Source organism: Nycticebus coucang, chromosome 18 (genome assembly GCF_027406575.1).
Source record: "Nycticebus coucang isolate mNycCou1 chromosome 18, mNycCou1.pri, whole genome shotgun sequence".
Taxonomy (NCBI): domain Eukaryota; kingdom Metazoa; phylum Chordata; class Mammalia; order Primates; family Lorisidae; genus Nycticebus; species Nycticebus coucang.
In genome coordinates, this window is record NC_069797.1 from 106618 (window position 1) to 129972 (window position 23355).

General features: G+C 43.1%; 1 protein-coding gene and 1 pseudogene across 1 annotated transcript in view; one reads left to right on the forward strand and one right to left on the reverse strand.

Moving 5' to 3' along the window:
- Window positions 1-16146, reverse strand: part of LOC128570196 (putative ankyrin repeat domain-containing protein 30B-like) — a 55662-nt gene extending 39516 nt beyond the window's left edge. Inside the window, exons 1-3 of the mRNA XM_053569150.1 lie at window positions 15890-16146; window positions 8359-8473; window positions 8014-8187 (exon numbers count right to left, since the gene is read on the reverse strand). Coding sequence (XP_053425125.1) covers window positions 8014-8187; window positions 8359-8473; window positions 15890-16146 — 546 coding nt within the window. The remainder of the gene's footprint in view (window positions 1-8013; window positions 8188-8358; window positions 8474-15889) is intronic.
- Window positions 16147-20128: 3982 nt separating this feature from the next.
- Window positions 20129-22490, forward strand: LOC128570582 (mitochondrial Rho GTPase 1-like; annotated as a pseudogene).
- Window positions 22491-23355: the final 865 nt, after the last annotated feature.

Consider the following 23355-nt stretch of genomic DNA (forward strand, 5'->3'; position numbering starts at 1 on the left):
CTTAGCTTCTTTTTGGAGGATCTATCCAGGACTGCTAAAGGGGTGTTAAAATCTCCAACTACTATGGAACTGGAGGAAATTGAGTTGCTCGTGTCTGTTAGAGTTTCTCTTATGAATTGCGGTGCAATTCTGGTTGGGTGCATAAATATTAATAATTGAGATCTCATCATATTGAGTATTACCTTTAACAAATATGAAGTGTCCATCCTTATCCTTCCTTATTTTGGTTGGTTTAAAGCCTATTGCGTCTGTGAACAGCATTGCAATGCCTGCTTTTTTGTGCTTTCCATTTGCCTGGAATATAGATGACCATCCCTTCACCTTGATTCCAAATCTGTCTTTTAATGTAAGATTCGATTCTTGGATGCAGCAGTTATCTGGCTTGAGTTTTTGTATCCAGTCTGCCAACCTATGCCTCTTTAGAGGACAATTTAAACCATTCACATTAATTGAGAGTATTGATAAGCCTTTTGAGAGACCAGTGGACATTTTTAATCCTTTTGCGACTGTGGAAGTTGGAATTCGATCAAAAAATTTTTGGGTGAGTTTACTTTTGTGGTGGAGAATTACGCTGGTCTTTATGGAGGATAGGTCTGAGAATGTCCTGGAGAGCTGGTTTAGTTGTGGCAAATTTCTTCAACATGTGAATGTCGTTAAAGTATTTACTTTCTCCGTCATAAATGAAGCTCAGTTTAGCTGAGTGCAGCGTCCTGGGTTGAAAGTTATTTTGTTTTAGGAGATTAAAAGTCAATGACCATCCTCTTCTAACTTGAAAGGTTTCAGCAGAGAGATCTGCAGTTATTCTGATATTCTTACCCTTGTAGGTAATGGTTTTCTTTCATCTGGCAGCTTTCAGAATTTTCTCCTTCATATTAATTTTAGTGAAATTGATTATGATGTGTCTGGGGGATGTTTTATTTGGGTTGAGTCATGCTGGAGTTCTGAAACTGTCTGCTATCTGAATTTCAGAATCTCTTGGCAGGTCTGGAAAGTTCTCCTTCATAATGTCATGGAGAAGAGACTCTGTCCTTGTGAAGCCACTTTGTCACTTTCAGGGATCCCTGTAATACAAATATTGGTTTTCCTCGAATTATCCCAGAGCTCTCTGAGAGAGTGATCTGTTTTTGCCTTCCATTTCTCTTCCTCTTTGAGAGTTTAGGAGCATTCGAAAGCTTTGTCTTCAATGTCAAAAATCCTTTCTTCTGCTTGCTCCGTTCTGTTACTGAGGGATTCTACTGTGTTTCTCAGATCTCTGAGGGCTGCAACTTCTTGTCTCAATGTTTCAAAATCTTTGGTCATTTGTTCTTTGAATTCATTGAATTCTTGAGATACCTTTTGGGTTATTGCTTGGAATTCTAATTTGATCTTATTTGCTATCCAGATTCTGAATTCGATTTCTGACATCTCAGCTATTTGTTTGTGCATAGGATCTTGTGCTGTGTCTGCCCCATTTATCCTTGGGGTAGTTGATCTACTCTGATTATTAATATTGCCAGAGCTTTTCTGTTGATTTCGCCTCATGATTGTTTTTCACTGTTGCCTCTGGCCGTCCTAAGTTGGGGAGGTGTCTCTCCAAGATTAGACCCCTGTGGGATCACTCTATTTTTGCTGGATCTGTGTAGTGAGTGATCCTGTGTCGTTCCTCTGGGGCTGACCCTGCTAGGGAGTTCTGTTTGTGGAAGCACCTCTGGCGAGTGACACACCTGGATTCAGCAACAGAGCGGGAGGTGATGGGCACGGTTCTGGGAGTGCCTGGCACTCAGTGACTTTGGCACAGAGTGCCCAATGCTCCAGCAGTCTCTGGCCAGGAGAAGGGCTCTGCGCAGGGGCAGGGAGGGCTCCAGAAGGTACGTGGCTACCAGTATCCCTGGCCAGACAGGTGGGCCAGTGTGGTGGCAGGGAGGATAAAGGAGGGAGGACATGGGGTTGCACGGTCAGCTGTGTGGAAGCCCAGCAGGCACACATCACAGGTCAGGGGTTGCGGTACAGCTTTTATGGAGGTCCAGGTGGCACCTAGCCCAGGAGTTTGAGGTTGCTATGAGCTGTGACGCCATGGCACTCTACCCAGGGCAGCAGCCCGAGGCTCTAGTGTGCCAAAACCAGTCTCACTCTGCCCTAAGGCTTAAGGCTGTAAGGCAGCTCAGTCAACACAATTATGCTGCTCAGTTACTAGGTTACTACCTTCCGCCCGATACTTGCTCTGGGACCCCGAGGGCAGAGCTTGCTGGGGCAGTTCTCTGACAATGGCTCCCTGTGGCCCAGCTCATTGGCTCAGTGTGGGGCCCTAGACAATGCCCAAAGTTCTCCACACTCCTGCTCAAGTTCTCCCCAAGGCAGCTCAACTGAGTGCCAAGTCCAAAAACAGCAAAACAGTTCACAGGTAAGGCATTTCTGGTTTGTAGTCTCAATGCTGCCTGTACTCACGGTTGCTGGCAGGATTAGGTCGATCGAACACACGCAACCACTTGCCAGTTTTCCATTGTTTTTGTCCTCCTCTTGTGATCCAGAAGTCCCTTGGTGACTTCCTATATCCTCAGGGGATTATTATAGGCAGATCCCACCAGCCAGAGATGCCTGGAGTCTTATCTCCCCAGACTCACTGTGCCCAGTTGCAGGGACGATGTTACTCGGCCGCCATCTTGCTCCACCCTCCCCTAATTCCTCTTTAAAGGTTTGGTAGAATTCTGATGTGAAGCCATCTGTCCTGGACTTTTCTTTTGGGGGAGATTTCTTATGTTTGATGCTATTTCAGTACTTTATATAGGTCTCTTCAACACTTCTAATTCTTTGTGGCTGAGTCTAGCAAGGTGGCATGCTTGCAGGTATTGGTCTATTTCCTCCAGATTTTCATATTTCTGAGAATAGAGGTTTTGATAGTGTTCATTAAGGATTTTTTTATTTTCTGACATGTCTGTTGTTGTTTCACCTTTATCATTTTTGATTGATGAATTAGGGATTTTACTTTTCTTTTTCTGGTTAGGTTAGCTAAAGTTTTGTCAATTTTATTAATCTTTTCAAAAAATAAAGTTTTTGATTTTTCAATCTTCTGAATGGTTCGTTTTTAATTTCATTTAATTCTGCTCTAATTTTGGTTATTTCTTTTCTTCTTCTGAGTTTGGGGTTGGAATGTTCTTCTTTTTCCAGTTGCTTGAGATGTCCCATTAAGTTGTTGACTTCTTCTCTTTCCATTCTTTTGAGGAAGGCTTGCAATGCTATAAATTTCCCTCTTAGGACTGCCTTTGCCGTATGCCGCAGGTTTTGATAATTTGTGTCTTCATTATCATTTTCTTCCAGAAATTTGGTAATTTCCTTCTTAATCTCATCTATGACCCAGCTATAATTCAGCATAAGGTTATTAAGTTTCCATGACTTTGTTTGAGTATGAAGATTCCTGTTGTTGTTGAGTTCAACTTTTATTCCATGGTGGTTTGAGAAAATACAAAGAACAATTTCTATTCTTTTAAATTTGGTGAGGTTAGACTTGTAACCTAAGATGTGATCAATTCTGGAGGATGTTCCATGAGCTGATACAAACAATGTGCATTCAGTTTTATTAGGATGAAACGTTCTGTTGATATCTGTTAAGTCCATTGTTGTAGGGTCAAGTTTAAGTCCAATAATTTTTTGTTTAGTTTCTTCTTGTAGGATCTATCCAACACTGCCAAAGTGGTGATAAAATCTCCAACTATTACAGTGCAGGAAAATATCAAATTGTTCATGTCTGGGCCAGTGCCTGTGGCTCAGTGGGTAAGGCGCCAGCCCCATATACTGAGGGTAGCAGGTTCAAACTTAGCTCTGGCCAACTGCAAGAACAACAACAACAAAAATAGCCAGACACTGTGGCAAGTGCCTGTAGTCCCAGCTAATTGGGAGGCTGAGGCAAGAGAATCACCTAGGCTCAGGAATTGGAGGTTGCTGTGAGCTGTGACACCATGGCATCCTACCAAGGGTGATAAAGTGAGACTCTGTCTCTAAAAAAAAAATAAATAAATAAATAATAATAATATATGTATTAAATATAAAATAAATAACTAAAAAAATAAAAAATAAATTGTTCATGTCTATCACGGTTTCTTTTATAAATTGAGGAGCCTTCTGGTTGGACACATGTTAATAATTAAAATCTATTCATTTTGAATGTTTCCCTTGACAGATATGAAGTGACCATCCTTATCGTTTCTTTATTGGTTTAAACCTTTAAACCTTTATTGGTTTAAAGCCTATTATATCTGCTTTTTTCTGATTTCTACTTGCCTGAATTACGGATGTCCATTCCTTCACCCTCAGTCTATTTTTATCCTTTAAGGTAAGATGAGTTTTTTGTATGCAACAATGAGTATCTGGCCTGAGTTTTTGTATCCAGTCAGCCAACCTGTGCCTCTTTAGGGGACAATTTAAGCCATTCACATTAATTGAGAGTATTGATAAGCCTGGTAGTGTTTTGGTTGTCATGTTTTTCAAGTTTCCAGGGGATATTTTTAATCCTTTCACCATTATAGATGTTAGGTTTTGTTCACGGGTTTCTGGGTGAATTTACTTTGGTGGTAGACCATTAAGCTGGTCATTATGGAGGATGGGTCTGAGAGTATTCTGGAAAGCTGGTTTAGTTATGGCAAATTTCTTCAACATGTGTAATTCATAAAGTATTTGATTTCTTCATCACAAATGAAACTCAGCTTAGCTGGATATAGGATCCTGGGCTGGAAGTTTTTTTGTTATAGGAGCTTGAAGGTTGATGACTATCTTCTTCTGGCTTGAAAAGTTTCAGCTGAGAGATCTGCAATTATTCCAATATTCTTCCTCTTGTAGGTTATGATTTTCTTCTGTCTGGCTGCTTGCAGAATTTTCTCCTTCATATTAACTTTGGCAAAATTAATTACATGTGTCTAGGAAATGTTTTATTTGTATTGAGTCATGCTGTGGTTCTGAAACTGTCCTCTATCTGTCCTGTATCTCTTGCCATGCTTGGGAGATTCTCCTCCATTGCATTTTGGAGTAGAGTATCAGTGCCTTTAGGACCATCCTCTTGTCCTTCATGAATTCCCATAAGGTGAATGTTTACTATTTTGGAGTTGCCCCATAACTCTTACAGGGAGTGATCCATTTTTGCTTTCCACTTCTCTGCCTCTTTGAGCATTTGGGAGCATCCAAAAGTTTTGTCTTCAGACTGGGCAAGGTGGCTCATGCCTGTAATCCTAGCACTCTGGGAGGCTGAGGCAAGTGGATTTCCTGAAATCACAGGTTCGAGATCAGCCTTAGCCACAGCGAGACCCTGTCTCTAAAAAAATATAGCTGGGTGTTGTGGCAGACGTTTGTAGTCTCTGCTACTTGGGAGGCTGAGGCAAGAGAATCGCTTGAGCCCAAGAGTTTGAGGTTGCTGTGAGCTATGATGCCATGGCCCTCTACCAAGTGTGCAAAGTGAGACTCTTGTCTCAAAAAGAAAAAAAAAAGTTTTGTCTTCGACGTCAAGAGATCCTCTCTTCTACCTGCTTGATTCTATTACTGAGGGATTCTACTCTATTTTTCAATTCTTTGAGGTCTGCAATTTATTTTTGCATTTGTCTAAATCCTTGGAGATTTATTTTTGCATTTGTCTAAATCCCTCAGAGACTGCTCCTCTGCCCTGGAGGCACTCATCCTCTGGTACCCCTGCAGGGCAAGTCTGTGAATTCATTGATTTTTTGAGACAACTTTTGAACTACTCCTTGAATTTCTAATTCAAACTTTACTTCCATTGTATTAATCTTATTTGACATCCATATTCTGAACTCTATTTCTGACATTTCAGCCATTTTTTTTAATGAATAGTATCTTCTGTTGTGTCTTCTTTGTCATTCTTTGGGGAGTTGATCTACTCTGATTATTCATGTTGCCATAGTTTTTCTTTGGTTCCACCCTTTGGCTAGAGAAGCTGGTAAGGTAAAATTGTATTGAGGACTCCCAGAGTTGTAGTCAATCAGCACTTTACCAAAGAGCTGAGACTGGTGACTGTGGCTTTTCTCCTACCACTTTACAAAGATACCTTTCAATCCTGCAGCCTGAGACTCTGGCGACCTGTTTGGTGTGATGGGGCTAGGTGGTTCCATCTTGTATTCAGCCAGCCTCTGTCCAATCCTAGTGAATCAGTGGCTTAGGGTGAAACCTCAGCTGGGGAGAGATACAAGCAACTAAAGCACCCTGCTCGCCATTGGCAACAACTGGAAGAGGAGGATCAGTCTCTATCACTACAACACAACCAAGGCTCAACCTTGTAGGGTCCACAGGTGGCCAGCCCAGGTCCAGAGTTCCAAACCCATTGTCCTTGGCAGCACAATTGCTGTTCAAGTGGAAGAGTACAAAAGGTCTCCAGCAATGAGACAGTAGGGGTCCACTGGCAGCTGAAGTGTGACTTGCTCCAGCAAAAGAGTTAGTCCAGGAGGATTGGCACCTTCTTCCCCACCTTGCACCTCCACCATGCCCAGTCACTGATAAGTCCATGGGGCTGTGGCCCAGTTCCCTCCAATGATGAAATGCATCAGGAATCTGTGCCTGCCAGAGTCAAAGGGGAGTCAATTCTTCTTTGGCCAGGCCACTGCACTCTTCCACCAGCAGGCAGGTGGAGCTGAAGCCTGACTCCTTCCACTGCTCTTTGGAAACTGGTGAGTGTGCCACCTGAGTCTGTTCCAAGTTGGGGGTGAATGTTGCTGCTCATGATTCTTTCCCTCAGAAACTGCTCCTCTGCCCTGGAGGCACTCATCCTCTGGTACCCCTGCAGGGCAAGGTCTGGCTCCCTCCAGTGGTCCACAGAATTGGGGAGGTGTCTGTCCCAAATTTGACCCCAGCAGGAGTGCACCACCATGTTGAAGATGCCACCAAAGACTCCATGGATAGGGGTGCCTCCATAGTTGGGGGTGCCTCCATGGTTGGAGGTGCTACCTCATGTGTCCCCACTATGCATTTCATAGCTCCAGGCCAGTCCCCCTCCCCTTGTGTCTCTCTGCTTCTACTTGAGTCATAGTTTGAGCACAGCTGTCCTGTGGCCGATACAATGCCCAGCCCTAGCAAGGAACTGCCAGATACTCTGGGCTCTGCAGGGGGTAAGCTTCCAACTGCCAGGAGAGGGGGGGAAGGGTGGAATAGGAGTTCAGAAAGGCAGGGAAAATATTTTTTCAACTATTATGCTGGACAAGAGAATGCCACAGCTCACAACAAGATGTCTCTGGAGAAGAAGTCCTGGCCTTCAGCAGCTGTCTCCCCTGTGATGAAATACGAGGTCTTCTGCTCACTGCTTGCTTGTACAGAGCACACAGCAAGCCACTCTCTTGGGGGCAGAGACAGACTTTTGTCCTCTTTGGGATGGTTTTGTACCTGAAATTTGCTTCCTTGGGGTCGCAACTTGCCTCAGGAGGGATGACATGCACTTAACAATCTTCTCTCTCATGGGTGGTGCCCATACCTCAGTGGGTAGGGCGCCGTCCACATACACTGAGGCTGGCAGGTTCCAGCCTGGCCCAGGGCCTGCTAAACAACAATGACAACTGCATCAAAAAAATAGCTGGGCATTGTGGTGGGCACCTGTAGTCCCAGCTACTTGGGAGGCTGAGGCAGGAGAATCACTTGGGTGCAAGAGTTTGAGGTTGCTGTGAGCTGTGATACCATGGCACTCTAACCAGGGCAACAGCTTGAGACTCTGTTTCACAAAAACAAAACAAAACAAGACAAAAATCTCTCTCAGCTCAGTTCCTGACCTTCAGCTTTATTAGGTTTATTTTGGCTGTTATCTCTCCCTCTGGATTGGAGCTTCTGTTGAAAGCTGGCTCCAGTTAGTCATTTTACCTCACCTGAGCATTACAATTTTAATACAGTATTTTCCTTTCTTAAAATACATATCCATTTTTGGGATACCTTCTTTATTTTCATTCAGGGAATGCCTGAACTTCCAATTATGGAAAACTGACCGTTACATATGACAATATTAAAACAAATGCCTTTACATATTAACAGATTTTGAAAATAAAGGCAGTTGAGCTATACCTTGTTTTTGGTTTCGATATTTGCACCACATGAAAGCAGTTTTGTTATTAAAACTATATTCCCACTGTACACAGCATAGTGGAGAGCAGTGTTGCCGTAGTCATCCGTTATATTTGGATCTGCTCCATAGTCTAGCAGATTAAATGCACATTCTGTTTCCTGGTGTTGTATAGCCTGTAAGTATTAGATCAAGAAATAGATGGTAGCTTTTAAGAATTCAAAGTAAGTATTCCACAGGTTTCACCAAGTCATTATATTTAAAGGAGATAACTTCAATTTTATTCTATGTATTTTATGCATTTAAGTCAGATCCAGCTCATGCTGAACTAGTTGGCTACTATATACCTTCATCAAAGGTGTCCTGTCTTCATTATCACCCATGTCAACTTCACATTTTCTGCTCAGCAGGAACTTTACCACTTCTATATGGCCATTGGCACAGGCCAAATGCAGAGCAGTCCTGTGGAAGGAAGAGGATTTTTGAGGAAATTGTGGTGCACTATCTCAAAACATACACTTATTTAATTGTACATATTACATAGTAAGTTATTCCTCTGCTTTTGAATGCATATTTCATTTTCTTGTAAAGAAAGTACAGTATTGATTAGCACATATCACCCCCTTCCATTAATAAAAGAGCAGCCTATTTGAATAGAGTGCGTATGGCCTTGGATTCAGTTCAACTTGGGTTTGGATCCTACTTTAAGCTCTATCCCTTATTAGCTATTGCTTAGACCTCAATTTCCTTATCAATAAAATAGGCACAAAAGTAGTAGCTGTCTCACAGGTCACCACTCTGATGCTCCAATGAGAATCTATGCAAAGTATTCCTAACACAGATAACATATTGATAATATTAGATATCGTAATTATTAGCTACTACTATGTAACAAAGACAACATTTAAATCAAGTAAAATGATACAATTATACCTACCTGTGGTATGTTTGAATAATCAGAGATAGCATTGTATATCAATAATTCTGAGATGCTTATTTTCTCACATTTTAACATGTCTGATAGTGGAATTCCACTTGTAATTCACAAATTATTACAACTATAAGCAGTATTTTAAAAAAATCTCTTATCAATACTTAATATAATGGAGCATCACACAATCCATTGTGCCTTCTGTTCAGTGGAATACAGTATGTAAAATAGGTCTATGGCAGTCTAGCTGTATGATTCACATTTAAACAAACTTTAGTTCTTAACAGTACTATGAGGAAAGAGGGAGGAAGTAATAAAAGGTTTTAAAACAGGGCCGCGCCTGTGGCTCAGTGAGTAGGGCGCCGGCCCCATATACTGAGGGTGGCGGGTTCAAACCCAGCCCCTGCCAAACTGCAACAAAAAAATAGCTGGGCGTTGTGGTGGGCGCCTGTAGTCCCAGCTGCTCAGGAGGCTGAGGCAAGAGAATCACGTAAGCCCAAGAGCTGGAGGTTGCTGTGAGCCGTGTGATGCCACGGCACTCTACCGAGGGCAGTAAAGTGAGACTCTGTCTCTACAAAAAAAAAAAAAAAAAAAAAAGTTTTAAAAGAAACTAATTCTTACTTTAAGTCAAAAGAAACTCATGATTCAAATGAAGAAGTGTGGCTCATCTATTCAATATATTGATTTATCAAATGTAAACAAATCAAATATTTTGAATGATTAATATTTGACTGTTACATCTTTCAAAGGGGAGTTCAAGATAATCTTTTACAATTTTCTAGCTTCAGACATATTTTAGTTTGACAAGAGGGAGCAAAAGTTTCATTTGAGATTAACTCCTACTATTCCACGTTTTTTTGAGACATTTTCACTATGTTGCCCTCGGTAGAGTGCCATGGCATCACAGCTCACAGCAACCTCAAACTCTTGGGCTTAAGTGATTCTCTTGCCTCAGCCTCCAAGTAGCTGGGACTACAGGCACTTGCCACAATGCCTGGCTATTTTGCCTTGTTGTTGTTGTAGTTTGGCAGGCCTGGGCCGGGTTTGAACCCACCAGCTCTGGTGTATGTGGCTGGTGCCCTAGCCTCTGAGCTATAGGTGCTGAGCCTAATATTCCACTTTTAAATCTCTGAATTTTCTCTAGCTGGTCAAGGAAACATGAACTTTTTAAGGATGAAAGGATCACTAAAAAAATAAAATATGTCTGCTATATGATAGGTATTCAGGGAAGCTCAATGTATAAACAGATTAAAAGAATGGACAAATATAGTTGGCAAGTTCCATATTCTTAAAACACTCAAAGAAAAGCCTAGTAATGGGATTGCAGAATCAAATGAGAGGTCTAGTTTGAGTTCTTTGAGGGTTCCTTCCAAAAATGTTATACAAGTTTTAGAGAAATGCAAATCAAAACCACTTTGAGATATCATCTAACCCCAGTGAGAACGACCCAGATCACAAAATCTCAAAACTGCAGATGCTGGTGTGGATATGGAGAAAATTGAACACTTTTACAGTAGGCTTTAATTTTAATTTTGCTAAATAAACCAGGAGAATGCTTGCTTGTGAGGTCATTCTAAGGAAGGTCTTTGTCACCATAAAAATGTATCTGTATAAAGAGGCATTTGTGTGTATTTCTAATACGTTTCTTATTTTGTATACTTAAAAATTTTAATCTATATTCAATTAGGACCTTGTTTTGTGACATAAAAATCGAGGTAGTTTTCTCCAAAGTATAATAGTTTATCTTTTCCAACTAATACAAAGTGTTGCTATTATTCAAAATTCTTACATATATTTGAATGTCTGGATTTTCTATTCTGTTCCATTCATACATCTTTTTTCAGCTATTAATAAATGATGAATTTGTAAAAATTAATACCACATGTTGATATTAAGAAGGGAAAATCTTTTTTCACTCCATTACAAATATTTTCTTAATTTAATATTATCACAGTAGTAAGAGATAGTATATACAACTTTAAAATTGGAAAATTGTTAATGTTTATTTGGTTTATGTAAAATCAATAAACATAGGAAGACTTCACATTTTGAGAAAAATGGTTATCCCCATTCTGGCTCTGAGGCTTTCATGCCAGAGACAGAGCCTCTGCCCCTCTGGCTCCAGAGCTCCTTCTGGGCACAGGACATCACCACTGAGATTCTAGTACTGCACCTGGGCCCATGACCCACCCATGAGTCTCCACCACTGCTGTTCAGCTAGTGCATCTTTCAAGGTATAGCCCCTCACAGGGAACCCTAGACTTGAGCCACCAATACACCAGGACCCAGTTTGAGCAAATACCCACACTCTGGGAACTCATGACCTCTGCCTAAATATAAATAGCCCTTCCTAGGTGAGACTGCCAACTCTGTGGGGAGAGCCAGGGAGAGCAATCCCCACAGTGCCATCCTCCATGGAGAGTATCTCACAAAACTAAGAACCACAGACAAGATGGATTCACAGCCAAACTATACCCAACCTACCAAGAGGAGCTGTCACCCATACTGCAGAAATTATTCCATAACATCAAGAAGGAGGGACTTGTCACTAACTCATTCTATGAAGCCAATATCATCTTGATGTCAAAGCCAGGAAAGAGACACTCTTGGACCTCTGGAAGAGTTGTGCCAGGACCCACAATCAGCACCCTCCCGGACCCCAGTAAGAGCTGTGCCAGCACCCTCCCAGACCCTGGTAAGAGCTGCACAGGGACTTGCTACCCCACCCATCAGGCCTCCCCACGTCCTGACCAGGAAGTCCAGGAGCTGCACAAACCCACATCTTCCCTCTTGTTCCTTCCCTGCCTCCAAACCTCCCACTCATCTGGCCAGGGACTCTGGTACCATGTGCCCTCCAGAGCCCTCCCTGCCTCTGCATGGAGCCCTTCTTCTGGCCAGAGACTGCTAGAGCCTTGGGCCCTCTGTGCCAAGGTCACTGGGCGCCAGAAATTCCCAGAACCGTGTGCGTCACCTCCTGCCTTGTTGCTGGATCCGGGGGTGTTACACTCTGGAGCTGCTCCAACAACCAGAACTCCCTGGCTGGGGCAGCCCCAGAAGAGCTACACAGGGTCACTCCCTACAAAGATCCAGCAACAATAGAGTGATCCCCACGTCTAATCTCGGAGAGACACCATCCCAACTCTGAGGACGGCCAGAGGCAACAGTGAAAAACAATCATCAGATGAAATCAAAGGAAAAACTCTGGCAATATGAATAATCAGAGTAGATCAACTCCCCCAAGGATCAATGGGGCAGATACAGCACAAGATCCCACGCACAAACAAATAGCTGAGATGTCAGAAATCGAATTCAGAATCTGGATAGCAAATAAGATCAAATTAGAATTCCAAGCAGTAACCCAAAAGATGTCTCAGGGATTGAACAAATTCAAAGACCAAATGACCAAAGATTTTGACACATTGAGACAAGAAGTTGCAGCCCTCAGAGATCTGAGAAACACAGTAGAATTCCTCAGTAACAGAATGGAGCAAGCAGAAGAAAGGATTCCTGACATTGAAGACAAATCTTTCGAATGCTTCCAAACTCTCAGAGAGTTAGAGAAATGGAGGGCAAAAACAGATCACTCTCTCAGAGAGCTCTGGGATAATTAAAAAAAAAACAATATTCGTCTTATAGGGATCCACGAAAGTGATGAAGTGGCTTCACATGACACAGAGTCTCTTCTCCATGAGATTATGAATGAGAACTTTCCAGACATGCCAAGAGATTCTGAAATTCAGATAGCAGACAGTTTCAGAACTCCAGCACAACTCAACCCAAATAAGACGTCTCCCAGACACATCATAATCAATTTCACTGAAGTTAATATGAAGGAGAAAATTTTGAAAGCAGCCAGATGAAAGAAAACCATCACCTACAAGGGGAAGAATGTTAAAATAACTGTAGATCTCTCTGCTGCAACCTTTCAAGCTAGAAAAGGATGGCCATCGACTTTTAATCTTCTAAAACAAAATAACTTTAACCCAGGATCCTGCACCCAGCTAAAATGAGTTTCATTTATGATGGAGAAATTAAATACTTTAACGACATTCACATGTTGAAGAAATTTGCCACAACTAAACGAGCTCTGGATGATATTCTCAGACCTATCCTCCATAAAGAGCAGTGTAATCCTCACAAAAGTAAACCCACCCAGAAAATTTTGATAAAATTCCAACTTCCACAGTTGCAAAAGGATTAAAAATGTGCACTGGACTCTCAAAAGGCTTCTCAATATTCTCAAGTAATGTGAATGGTTTAAATTGTCCTCTAAAGAGGCACGGGTTGGCTGACTGGATATAAAAACTCAAGCCAGATATCTGCTGCATGCAACAATCTCATCTTACATTAAAAGACAAATATAGACTCAAGGTGAAGGGGCGGTCATCTATACTCCAGGCAAATGGAAAGCAGAAAAAAGCAGGTGTTGCAATCCTATTTGCAGATGCAATAGGCTTTAAACCAACTAAAATAAGGAAGGATAAGGATGGACACTTCATATTTGTTAAAGGTAATACTCAATATGATGAGATTTCAATTATTAATATTTATGCACCCAACCAGAACGCACCTCAATTTCTAAGAGAAATTCTAACAGACATGAGCAACTTGATTTCCTCCAGTTCCATAGTGGTTGGAGATTTTAACACCCCTTTAGCAGTGCTGGATAGATCCTCCAAAAAGAAGCTAAGCAAGGAAATTTTAGATTTAAACTTAACCATTCAACATCTGGACTTAACAGACATCTACAGAACATTTCATCCCAAAAAAACAGAATACGCATTCTTCTCATCGGCCCACGGAAAATACTCCAAAATCGACCACATCCTGGGCCACAAGTTTAACCTCAGCAAATTAAAAAAAAAAAAACAGAAATTATCCCTTGCATCTTCTTGGACCACCATGGAATAAAAGTTGAACTCAATAACAACAGGAATCTGCATACCCATACAAGAACATGGAAGCTAAATAATCTTATGCTGAAGCATAGATGTATTATAGACAAGATTAAGAAGGAAATCACAAAATTTTTGGAACAAAGCAGCAATCAAGACACGAATTATCAGAACCCCTTGGATACTGCAAAGGCAGTTCTAAGAGGGAAATTTATAGCACTGCGAGCATTCCTCAAGAAAAGAGAAAGAGGAAGTTAATAACTTAATGAGACATCTCAAGGAACTGGAGAAGGAAGAACATTCCAACCCCAAACCCAGCAGAAGAAAAGAAATAACCAAAATCAGAGCACAATTAAATGCAATTGAAAAGAAAAGAATTATACAACAGATCAATAAATCCAAAAGTTGGTTTTTTGAAAAGGTCAATAAAATAGATAAACCTTTGGTTAACCTAAGGTATATAAGAAAAAAAGAGTAAAATCTCTAATTTCATCAATCAGAAATGGTAACGATGAAATAACAACAGACCCCTCAGAAATTCAAAAAATCCTTAACGAATATTACAAGAAACTTTACTCTCAGAAATATGAAAATCTGAAAGAAATCGACCAATACCTGGAAGTACCCACCTACCAAGACTTAGCCAGAACGAAGTGGAAATGTTGAACAGGCCTATATCAAGTTCTGAAGTAGCATCGACTACATCAAATGTAGGAAAAGGCTCCTTTAAATGTTGGTCTAGGGAAATAATTTATGACCAACACCCCAAAGACAGTAATGACAACAACAAAAACGAATAAAGAAGACTTCATTAAATTAAAGCTGTTTTTTGTATGGCATGTAAAAACATGCACCCACAAGAATGAATGCCACTCAGCAAGACACTGCCACACATAGACCTGAACACAGCTGGGACACACTGATATACCAAAGTTATGAAATCTTGATGAGTTGTTTGGATGTTGCTGCCAACGTAAGTGCATGGCGGCAAGTTTGTGAACTTAATTGTCAGACTCTTGTATGAGGACATCTCTGATGGTGATTCCAGAAGAAGAGCTCCACAATTCTTTTGAAGTGTGGTGGTGTCGCTGCATAGCTTCTCAAGAGTACTTTGAAGGTGAACAGAGTGATATTCAGCAATGAGGTATGTAGCACTTTTTCTAGGGCAAGCCCATGAAATTAGTTGTCAGATCTTATATACAAAGGGTGCCCAAAAATGTTTATGCATTTTAAGAAAGGAAAAAACTGTATTAAAATTGCAATACCCAATATGTACTGATAACAAAAGATGAATAAAAATCACATTTGAGGCCTTCTTGTAATTGCAGAAGTCTAATGTCACTTGAGTATTACAATTTAATACAGATTTTTCCTTTCTTAAAATGTGTACACATTTTTTGCATCCTCTGTATAATGATGGCATCTACTCAGCCTTACATAGAAGGGAAATAATGTCTTTTTCAGCATCTTAAATGAAACTCAAGACTATTATCCTGGGTGAAGTATCTCAGGAAGGGAAAAACAAACACCACCTCATCTTGCAGGAGGGAGTTAAACAGGGGGTACATATGGTCATAAAGTGGTGTAATGGACACTACAATCACAGAATGTGGTGGGGGTGATAGACAAACCTCTACCTACAGGTACAGTGTACACATTCTGGCCACAGGTACAGTGAAAGTTTTGTCTTCAGCATTATACAATTCATCCACGTACCAGAAAACACTTGTATCCCTAGAGCTATTGAAATTAAAAAAAAAAAGCTGTATATATTCAATTTTGTTACTTAAATCACTTGAAAATTGTCACCAAAGTGCTCTGTAAGAGGAATTGTACATGGATGGAAAGCCAGCTAGAGATGTGCATGGCTGCTCCCAGGTGGCGTGGGGACTCCTCACCAACGTTTTCACGGCCAGGAGCTGGGGGCCTGTGCAGGGAAGAAAGCCGGGAGCCCTCGGTGACAGGAGGGTTGGGGGTCCCCTGGCCTGCCCAGGCGGTGGCTCCCCTGCCACAGCTCCCAGCCCGCCCCACCTCTGGGCACTGTCCCATCACCTTCTCTTCTTGTCTCTCTCGTTCACGTCGCTTTTCCCGAGGAAGAGGAGCTGCTGTACTTTGCCCACTTGACCCCCGCTGGCAGCTTTGTGGATCTTGCCCAGATCTTGGGCTCGGATGTGGTACCTGGGCTGCGTGAAGGTCTCATCAATGCTGCCAGTGTCACAGGCGACGCTGCCCCTGATCTTCCGCAGGCTGGTGACAAAGCCTGGGGCCGGCTGCCGCTGCTTACTCCAGGGGCTGAAGATCTTCTTCATAGAGGGGGCTATGTGCTCACACACACCTCGACTCCCCGCTGGGCTTCACCTCCCCTCCACCCCCCAGAGCCCAGCCAGCTCGCTTTGTCCGCAATCGCAATCGCCAGCATCTGCACTCCGCGCCCTCCAAGGTCCCAGACGGTACAGGCCGAGCAAACCCGTTGGGTTCCTGTGCACGCGCCCCAGACAGTGTCTCCGCCTGTGCGCATAATGGCCGCTGCTCTTCCAGCCAGTCCATGCGCTGCGCTTGCAGGTGGGCGCAGTGGGGCTCTCCCGGGGCCAGCGCTTCTCCCGCCGGCTCCTCTTTGGCTGCTGGCTGCTGGCCGCTGGCAGACAGAGGCCTCACATTTGTCTCCCAGGCACCCCTCTCCAGACTGTGTGCACTGACTGGATTTAAACAGGGCCAGGGCTGGGGACCAACCAAGCTTCCCTACCCCGACCTGCCCACTGAGAGTAATGCGCCATCGCCTGCCCCGGGTCTGCACCTTTTCCTGGCTGATGCTGACATGTATTTCACCACCTGCTTCAAAGGCACTGCCATGCCCCCCCTTCCCTCTTTCAGGGCATTCCTGGAGCTGCCCCACAAGCACCCCCGCCACCAATGCACCTGGGCGGCTGTCTTGTTCCCAGGAGCCCAGCTCAGAGGCCGGGTGATCCCTGGACGGCTGGAGCCAGTGCTGGGTACGTCCAGCGCGGGAAGTCTTGGGCACGCAGTGCCATGGGCAGCCCTGCCCCTCAAGCCCCTGACCTGCAGTTCCTGGTCACTTCCACCTGAGACCCAACTACGGCAGGCGCTGGTGAGCTTCTTTTTCTTGCCCTGTGTGGGGAGCGCGACTTCCTATGCTGTGAGCCTCAGGTAGTCCGCCAGCACATGCAGGATACTAGCTGCGACCCCCCTCGCCCCCAACACCTTCTGCGACAGGGGCGTAGGCGCCTGGACCACCTCTCAGTGTATCCTCCGTGCAGGGCCTGGGAGGTGAGCACCGTTTTGCCACCTTCTGTCCACCAGGGTCCTGGCCCCGCTGCTTCTGAGCCCTCAGTAGCTCTGAGCCAGGCGCTGGGCATCCCTGGTCTGCTCCCCTGGCAGTCCCTGTGTCCTCTGTGCACCCCGTGGTGCCTGCACCGCCCCCAGTACCTTCCCTCTTACACTAGCTCCGACCCCTCAGAACTGGTGGAGGTGCTGCCCCAGCCGCCAGCCCAGACCATCTGCTCCCCCCAGAGCCGCCTCTGCCAACCTCCGGGTCAGCCGTGGGCTGAGGCGGGGAGAGGGGAGATGATCTCGACTGCAGGAGTCTGCGGGAGGCGGTGTCCTGCCTCAAGGTCAGCCGGCATCAGGGAGCAGTCCTGACTCCGATCCTCTGCACGTGGAGAAGGGTGTGTGTCCTAGGGGCTGGGGGCCCCTAGGGGATGTGGAGACCAGGCGGTTCCTGGACCAGGCCAGGGAGGCCCAGGCAGCTCCCAGCTGCGGAGGACGCCGCCCTACGCTCTGGTCTTCCCACGCTATGGGCCCTGGAGCCTCCCACGGCCTCCGCTGAGGCTGGCGGTGGGCGCATAGGCGCTGGGGTAGCCCACTCAGCCCCTGTCCGGAGCCCGAGTGCAGCTACAGTGGGCACGGGGAGGCCTGTGAGGGCCGCTGTCCCCGAGTGCCTGGACACCGCTTCACAACCCCCACAGGCGTGAGCCTGTTTCCGCGGGCTCAGGTTGTTCACTTGCAAAGGCTCACCCCTTCTCTCGCTGCCCAGGGCCGAGAGATGCCCAGTGGATGCAGGTGCCAGCTGGGATTGTACTGACAGCAGTCCTGGGAGGCCAGGAGGTGAGGCAGGTTCTTGGAGCCACACCCCCCAGGGAAGTCTAACGGAAAGACCCGGGAGGCCACTGAGACTGGGAGAGCTGCTCCCAAAGGAGGTGAGAGGAGACCCGGCCTCGCTCCCTGTGAGCCTGGGTCCCTGCTGAGAGGGAGTTAAGGAATGAGCTGGGTCATCAGGTACAAGCCCCATGGTCCTTCTGGGCCCATGGCCCTGTTTGCCTAAGTGGGGTCTGAAACCTCCATGGGGGTCCTGTCTCCTGAGATCCTGTTCTGGGTATGTGAACAACTGAATTTTGAAATAGTTTCAAGTGTAGTCTTGTGTTTTGCTTGTTTATCAATCTGCAATTAGTTTGATCTTAACTTTTACTTTCCAAGCTAGGTGACTTTTTTCTTTCTTGTTTAATTGTTCTGGTTAGGACTTCCATAACTATCTTGAGTAGAATTTGGAAGCGTGGACTACATCATGGTGCTCCTGATTTTAGATTTAATACTTTCAGTATTTCAAGACTGACTGACATTAGTGCTGGGCTTTTCATTTATGGCCATTGCTGTGTCAAGGTAAATTCCTCCTGTACCTAGTCTGTTGAACATTTTTATCATGAAAAGAATTGCATTTCTTCTGTTGCTTTTCTCACATCTTTTGAGGTGAATCCTCATTTTTTTTCCATCTGTTAATATGTGATATCAAATCTAATGATTTGTATTTTTTGAACCATCTTTGGCTCCTAGGGATGAATGTTGCATGGTTATGGCAACATTTATTGGGTTGCTAACTTTGGTTTATTGATGTTTTGTTAAGATCTCTTTTTTATTTTTTTAACTTTATTCAAATTAATATGAGGGTACAATATTTAGGTTACATTGTTGTCACTTCCAGGATAAAGTTCCATTTGTAGAAGAGCCCATCACCCAGGTGGTGTGTTATGTACCCTCACAATGTGCACATTAGGTGAGATCCTACCAGATGCCCTCCCTCCTTCCGCCATACATCCTCCCCTCTCCCACTTCCCTCTACCCCTGAACTGGACTATAATAGTGTTTTATTGTTCTTAGGAACATGCGATTGTTTATATATTGATTTCATATTAGTATGGAATACATTGGATATTTATTTTTCTATTCTTGCGATACTGTACTAAGAAGAATGTATTTCAACTCCATCCAGGTAAATGTAAAAGATGTAAAGTCTCCATCTTTTCTCATGGCTCAATAACATTCCATGGTGTACATATACCACAGTTTGTTGATCATTCATGGGTTGATGGGCACTTAGGTTGCTTCCACGACTTGGCAATTATGAATTGAGCTGCAATAAACATGCTAGTGTAAATGTCTTTGTGGTAAAATGATTTTTGTTCTTCTGGGTAGATACCTAGTACTGGGATGGTAGGGTCAAATGGAAGGTCTACTTTTAGATCTTTGAGGATTCTCCATACTTCTCTCCAAAGGGGCTGTATTAGTTTGCAGTCCCATGAGCAGTATTCCCTTCTTTCCACATCTACACCAGCATCTGGTGTTTTGTGACTTTGTGACGTGGGCTAATCTCGCTGGGGTTAGGTGATATAATAGAGTGGTTTTGATTAGCATTTCTCTGATGATTAAAGACAATGAGCATTTTTTCATGTGTTTGTTGGTTATTTGTCTGTTATGCTCAGAGAGGTTTCTATTCACATCTCTTGTCTGCTTATAGAGCTGGTTGTTTGCACTATTCTTATTGTTCATTTTGAGTTCTCTGTAGATTCTAGTTATCAGGCCTTAGTCAGATTCGTAGCCTGCAAAAATCTTCTCCCATTCTGAGGGCTATCTGTTTGCTCTGTGGTACTCTTAGCTGTGCAAAAGCTCTTTAGCTTGATCAAGTCCGAGTTATTTATTTTTGGTGTTGCTGCAATTGCAGGGGGTGGGTGGGTGGGTAGGTGGTCTTCTTCATAAAGTTTTTCCCCAGGCCAATATCTTCAAGTGTTTTCCCCACACTCTCTTCTAGAATTTTTATTTGTGTATTAAATTTAAATCTTTTATCCAGTCCCGCTGGGCTGTCCTGGCTCAGGTGCTCTGAAGTAACTGAGGAGGCCGTGTGGTGGGCCTGGGCAGCTGAAGAGGCTGGCAGGTGGTGCCAGTAGTGTGGGGAGACCAGCACCGTGGAGTGGGTGCACCTGGTGAAAGGAGTCCACTCCAAGCGTGTGGGCAGCAGACATGAAGAAAGACCTGCGGATCCTGCTGGTGCCAGAACCTAGAGTTGGGAAGACATCACTGATTATGTCTCTGGTCAGTGAAGAATTCCCAGAAGAGATTCTTCCTCGAGCTGAAGAAATCACCATTACAGCTGATGTCACCCCTGAGAGAGTTCCAACACATGTTGTAGATTACTCAGAAGCAGAACAAAGTCATGAACAACTTCATCAAGAAATATCACAGGCTAATGTCATTTGCATAGTGTATGCTGTTAACAATAAGCATTCTATTGATAAGGTATCGAGTTGATGAATTCCTCTCATAAATGAGAGAATAGACAAAGATAGCAGCAGGCTGCCTTTAATGTTAGTTGGGAAAAAATCTGATCTGGTGGAATATAGTAGTATGGAGACCATCCTTCCTATTATGATCCAGTATACAGAAATAGAAACCTGTGTGGAGTGTTCAGCAAAAAACCTGAAGAACATATCAGAGCTATTTTATCATGCACAGAAAGCTGTTCTTCTTCCTACGGGACCCCTGTATTTCCCAGAGGAGAAGGAGATGAAACCAGCTTGTATAAAAGCCCTTATTCGTATATTTAAAATATCTGACCAAGATAATGATGGTACCCTCAATGATGCTGAGCTCAACCTCAACTTCTTTCAGAAAATTTGTTTCAACACTTCATTAGCTCCTCAAGCTTTGGAAGATGTCAAGAATGTAGTAAGGAAGCACATAAGTGATGGTGTGGCTGATAGTGGATTGACACTGAAAGGTTTTCTCTTTTTACACACACTTTTTATCCAGAGAGGGAGACACAGAACTACTTGGACTGTGCTTCGATAATTCGGTTAGGATGATAATCTGAATTTGATGCCTGAATGTTTATTTCCCCTGCTAAAAATACCTCCTGATTGCCCTACTGAATTAAATCATCATGCATATTTGTTTCTCCAGAGCACCTTTGACAAGCATGATTTGGATAGAAACTATGCTTTGTCACCTGATGAGCTTAAAAATTTATTCAAAGTTTTCCCTTATATACCTTGGGGGCCAGATGTGAATAACACAGTTTGTACCAAGAAAGAAGCTGGATAACCTACCAGGGATTCCTTTCCCAGTGGATCCTCACAACCTATTTAGATGTACAGCCATGCCTGTAGTATTTGGGCTACCTAGGCTATTCAATATTGACTGAACAAGAGTCTCAAGCTTTAGGCATTACGGTAACAAGAGATAAAAAGGTCGACCTAAAGAAAAAAACAGACTCAAAGGAGTGTGTTAATCTTTTCCATATTTACACTAGTGAATTTAATTATAATATGCCTGGGGGATGTCTTATTTGGATTGAGTTGTGCTGGCATTCTGAAACTGTCTGCTATCCAAGTTTCAGAATCTCTTGGCATGTCTGGAAAATTCTCTTTCATAATTTCATGGAGAAGGATCTCTGTGCCTTGCAAGGCCACTTCATCACTTTCAGGGATTCCAATGAGGTGGATATTAGCCTTCTTTGAATTATCCCAAAGCTCTCTGAGGGAATGATCTGTTTTTGCTCTCCATTTCTCTTCCTCTTTACAAGGGTACATGTGAAACTTAGTGAATGCAGAATATGATTGTCTTAACACAATTACTAAGAAAATGCCAGAAATGCTATGTTAACCAGTGTGATGAAAATGTGCCAAACTGTTTATAAAACCAGTGCATGGTGCCCCATGATCGCATTAATGTACACAGCTATGATATAATACTAATAAAAGAAAAAGAAGTGTGTTCAGATGTAACTTAATTGGAATGAAAAACTGTGGGAAAAGTGGAGTTCTTCAGGCTCTTCTTGGAAGAAACTTAATGAGGCAGAAGAAAATTCATGATGATCATAAATCCTACTATGCAATTAACACTGTTTATGTATATGGACAAGAGAAATACTTGTTGTTGCATGATATCTCATAATTGGAATTTCTAACTGAGGCTGAGATCATTTGTGGTGTTGTGTGCCTGGTATATGATGTCAGTAATCCCAAATCCTTTGAATACTGTGCCAGGTTTTTTAAGCAACACTTTATGGACAGCAGAATGCCCTGCTTAATCGTAGCTGCAAAGTCAGACCTACATGAAGTTAAGCAAGAATATAGTATTTCACCTACTGATTTCTGCAGGAAACACAAAATGCCTCCACCACAAGCCTTCACTTGCAATACTGCTGATGCATCCAGTAAGGATATCTTTGTTAAATTGACAACAATGGCCATGTACCCGCACCTGACACAACCTCAAGAGCTCTACATTTTGGCTTTGAGCAAGTTTTGGTGCTACTGTTTTTGCAGTTTGGGGCTTTGCTATGTACAGAGCACTTTTGAAACAATGATAATTAAAACAAAATACCATCGGTACCAAAAAACCCCACTTTTAGGTACATTCTGAATGCTGAGTCTAGAAATATTGAGATATTTATACATGCAGAGTTACATTATTAATATTTGTAATTCATGTGTAAGAGTATTTTAATATTAGATATAACTGCAGTATTGGCTAGCATTTGGAAAGAAGCAGCTAACAGCCAAAATAAATGGCTAAATTTCAGAGGCCAAAAGGGAATATTTTGTAAATAATGAACATATTCAGGCAAGATATGGTCTACTAAACTGAGTACTAAAAAATGACGTTTCTAGGCATTTCTATGTGGCATTGTTAGTGCTCACAGACTCACTCTCCTAGTTTTAAGTCAGCCAAGAGATTGTATTTACTCAAGGATCAGTTATTTCTTTCACATTTATTCAGAATGATCCTTTGGATTCTGTAAGTACATGTGGCACATTTTTTTTCTTTTTTTGTTAATTATTAAATCATAGCTGTGTACATTAATGAGATCATGCGGTACCATACACTGGTTCTATAGACCGTTTGACACATTTTCATCACACTGGTCAACACAGCCCTCCTGGCACCCTCCTAGTTATGTGTTAAGACATCTATACTTCACACTTACGAAGTTTCACATGTACCCTTGTAAGATGCACCACAGGTGTAATCCCACCAATCACTGTCCCTCTGCCCATTCTCCCTCATCCATCCTCACCCTCTCCTCCTTCCCCCTATTCTTAGGTTATATCTGGGTTATAGCTTTCATGTGAAAGCCATAAATTAGTTTCATTGGATACTTTTTCTTCCATTCTTGAGATACTTCACTAAGAAGAATATGTTCTAGCTCCATCCATGTAAATATGAAAGAG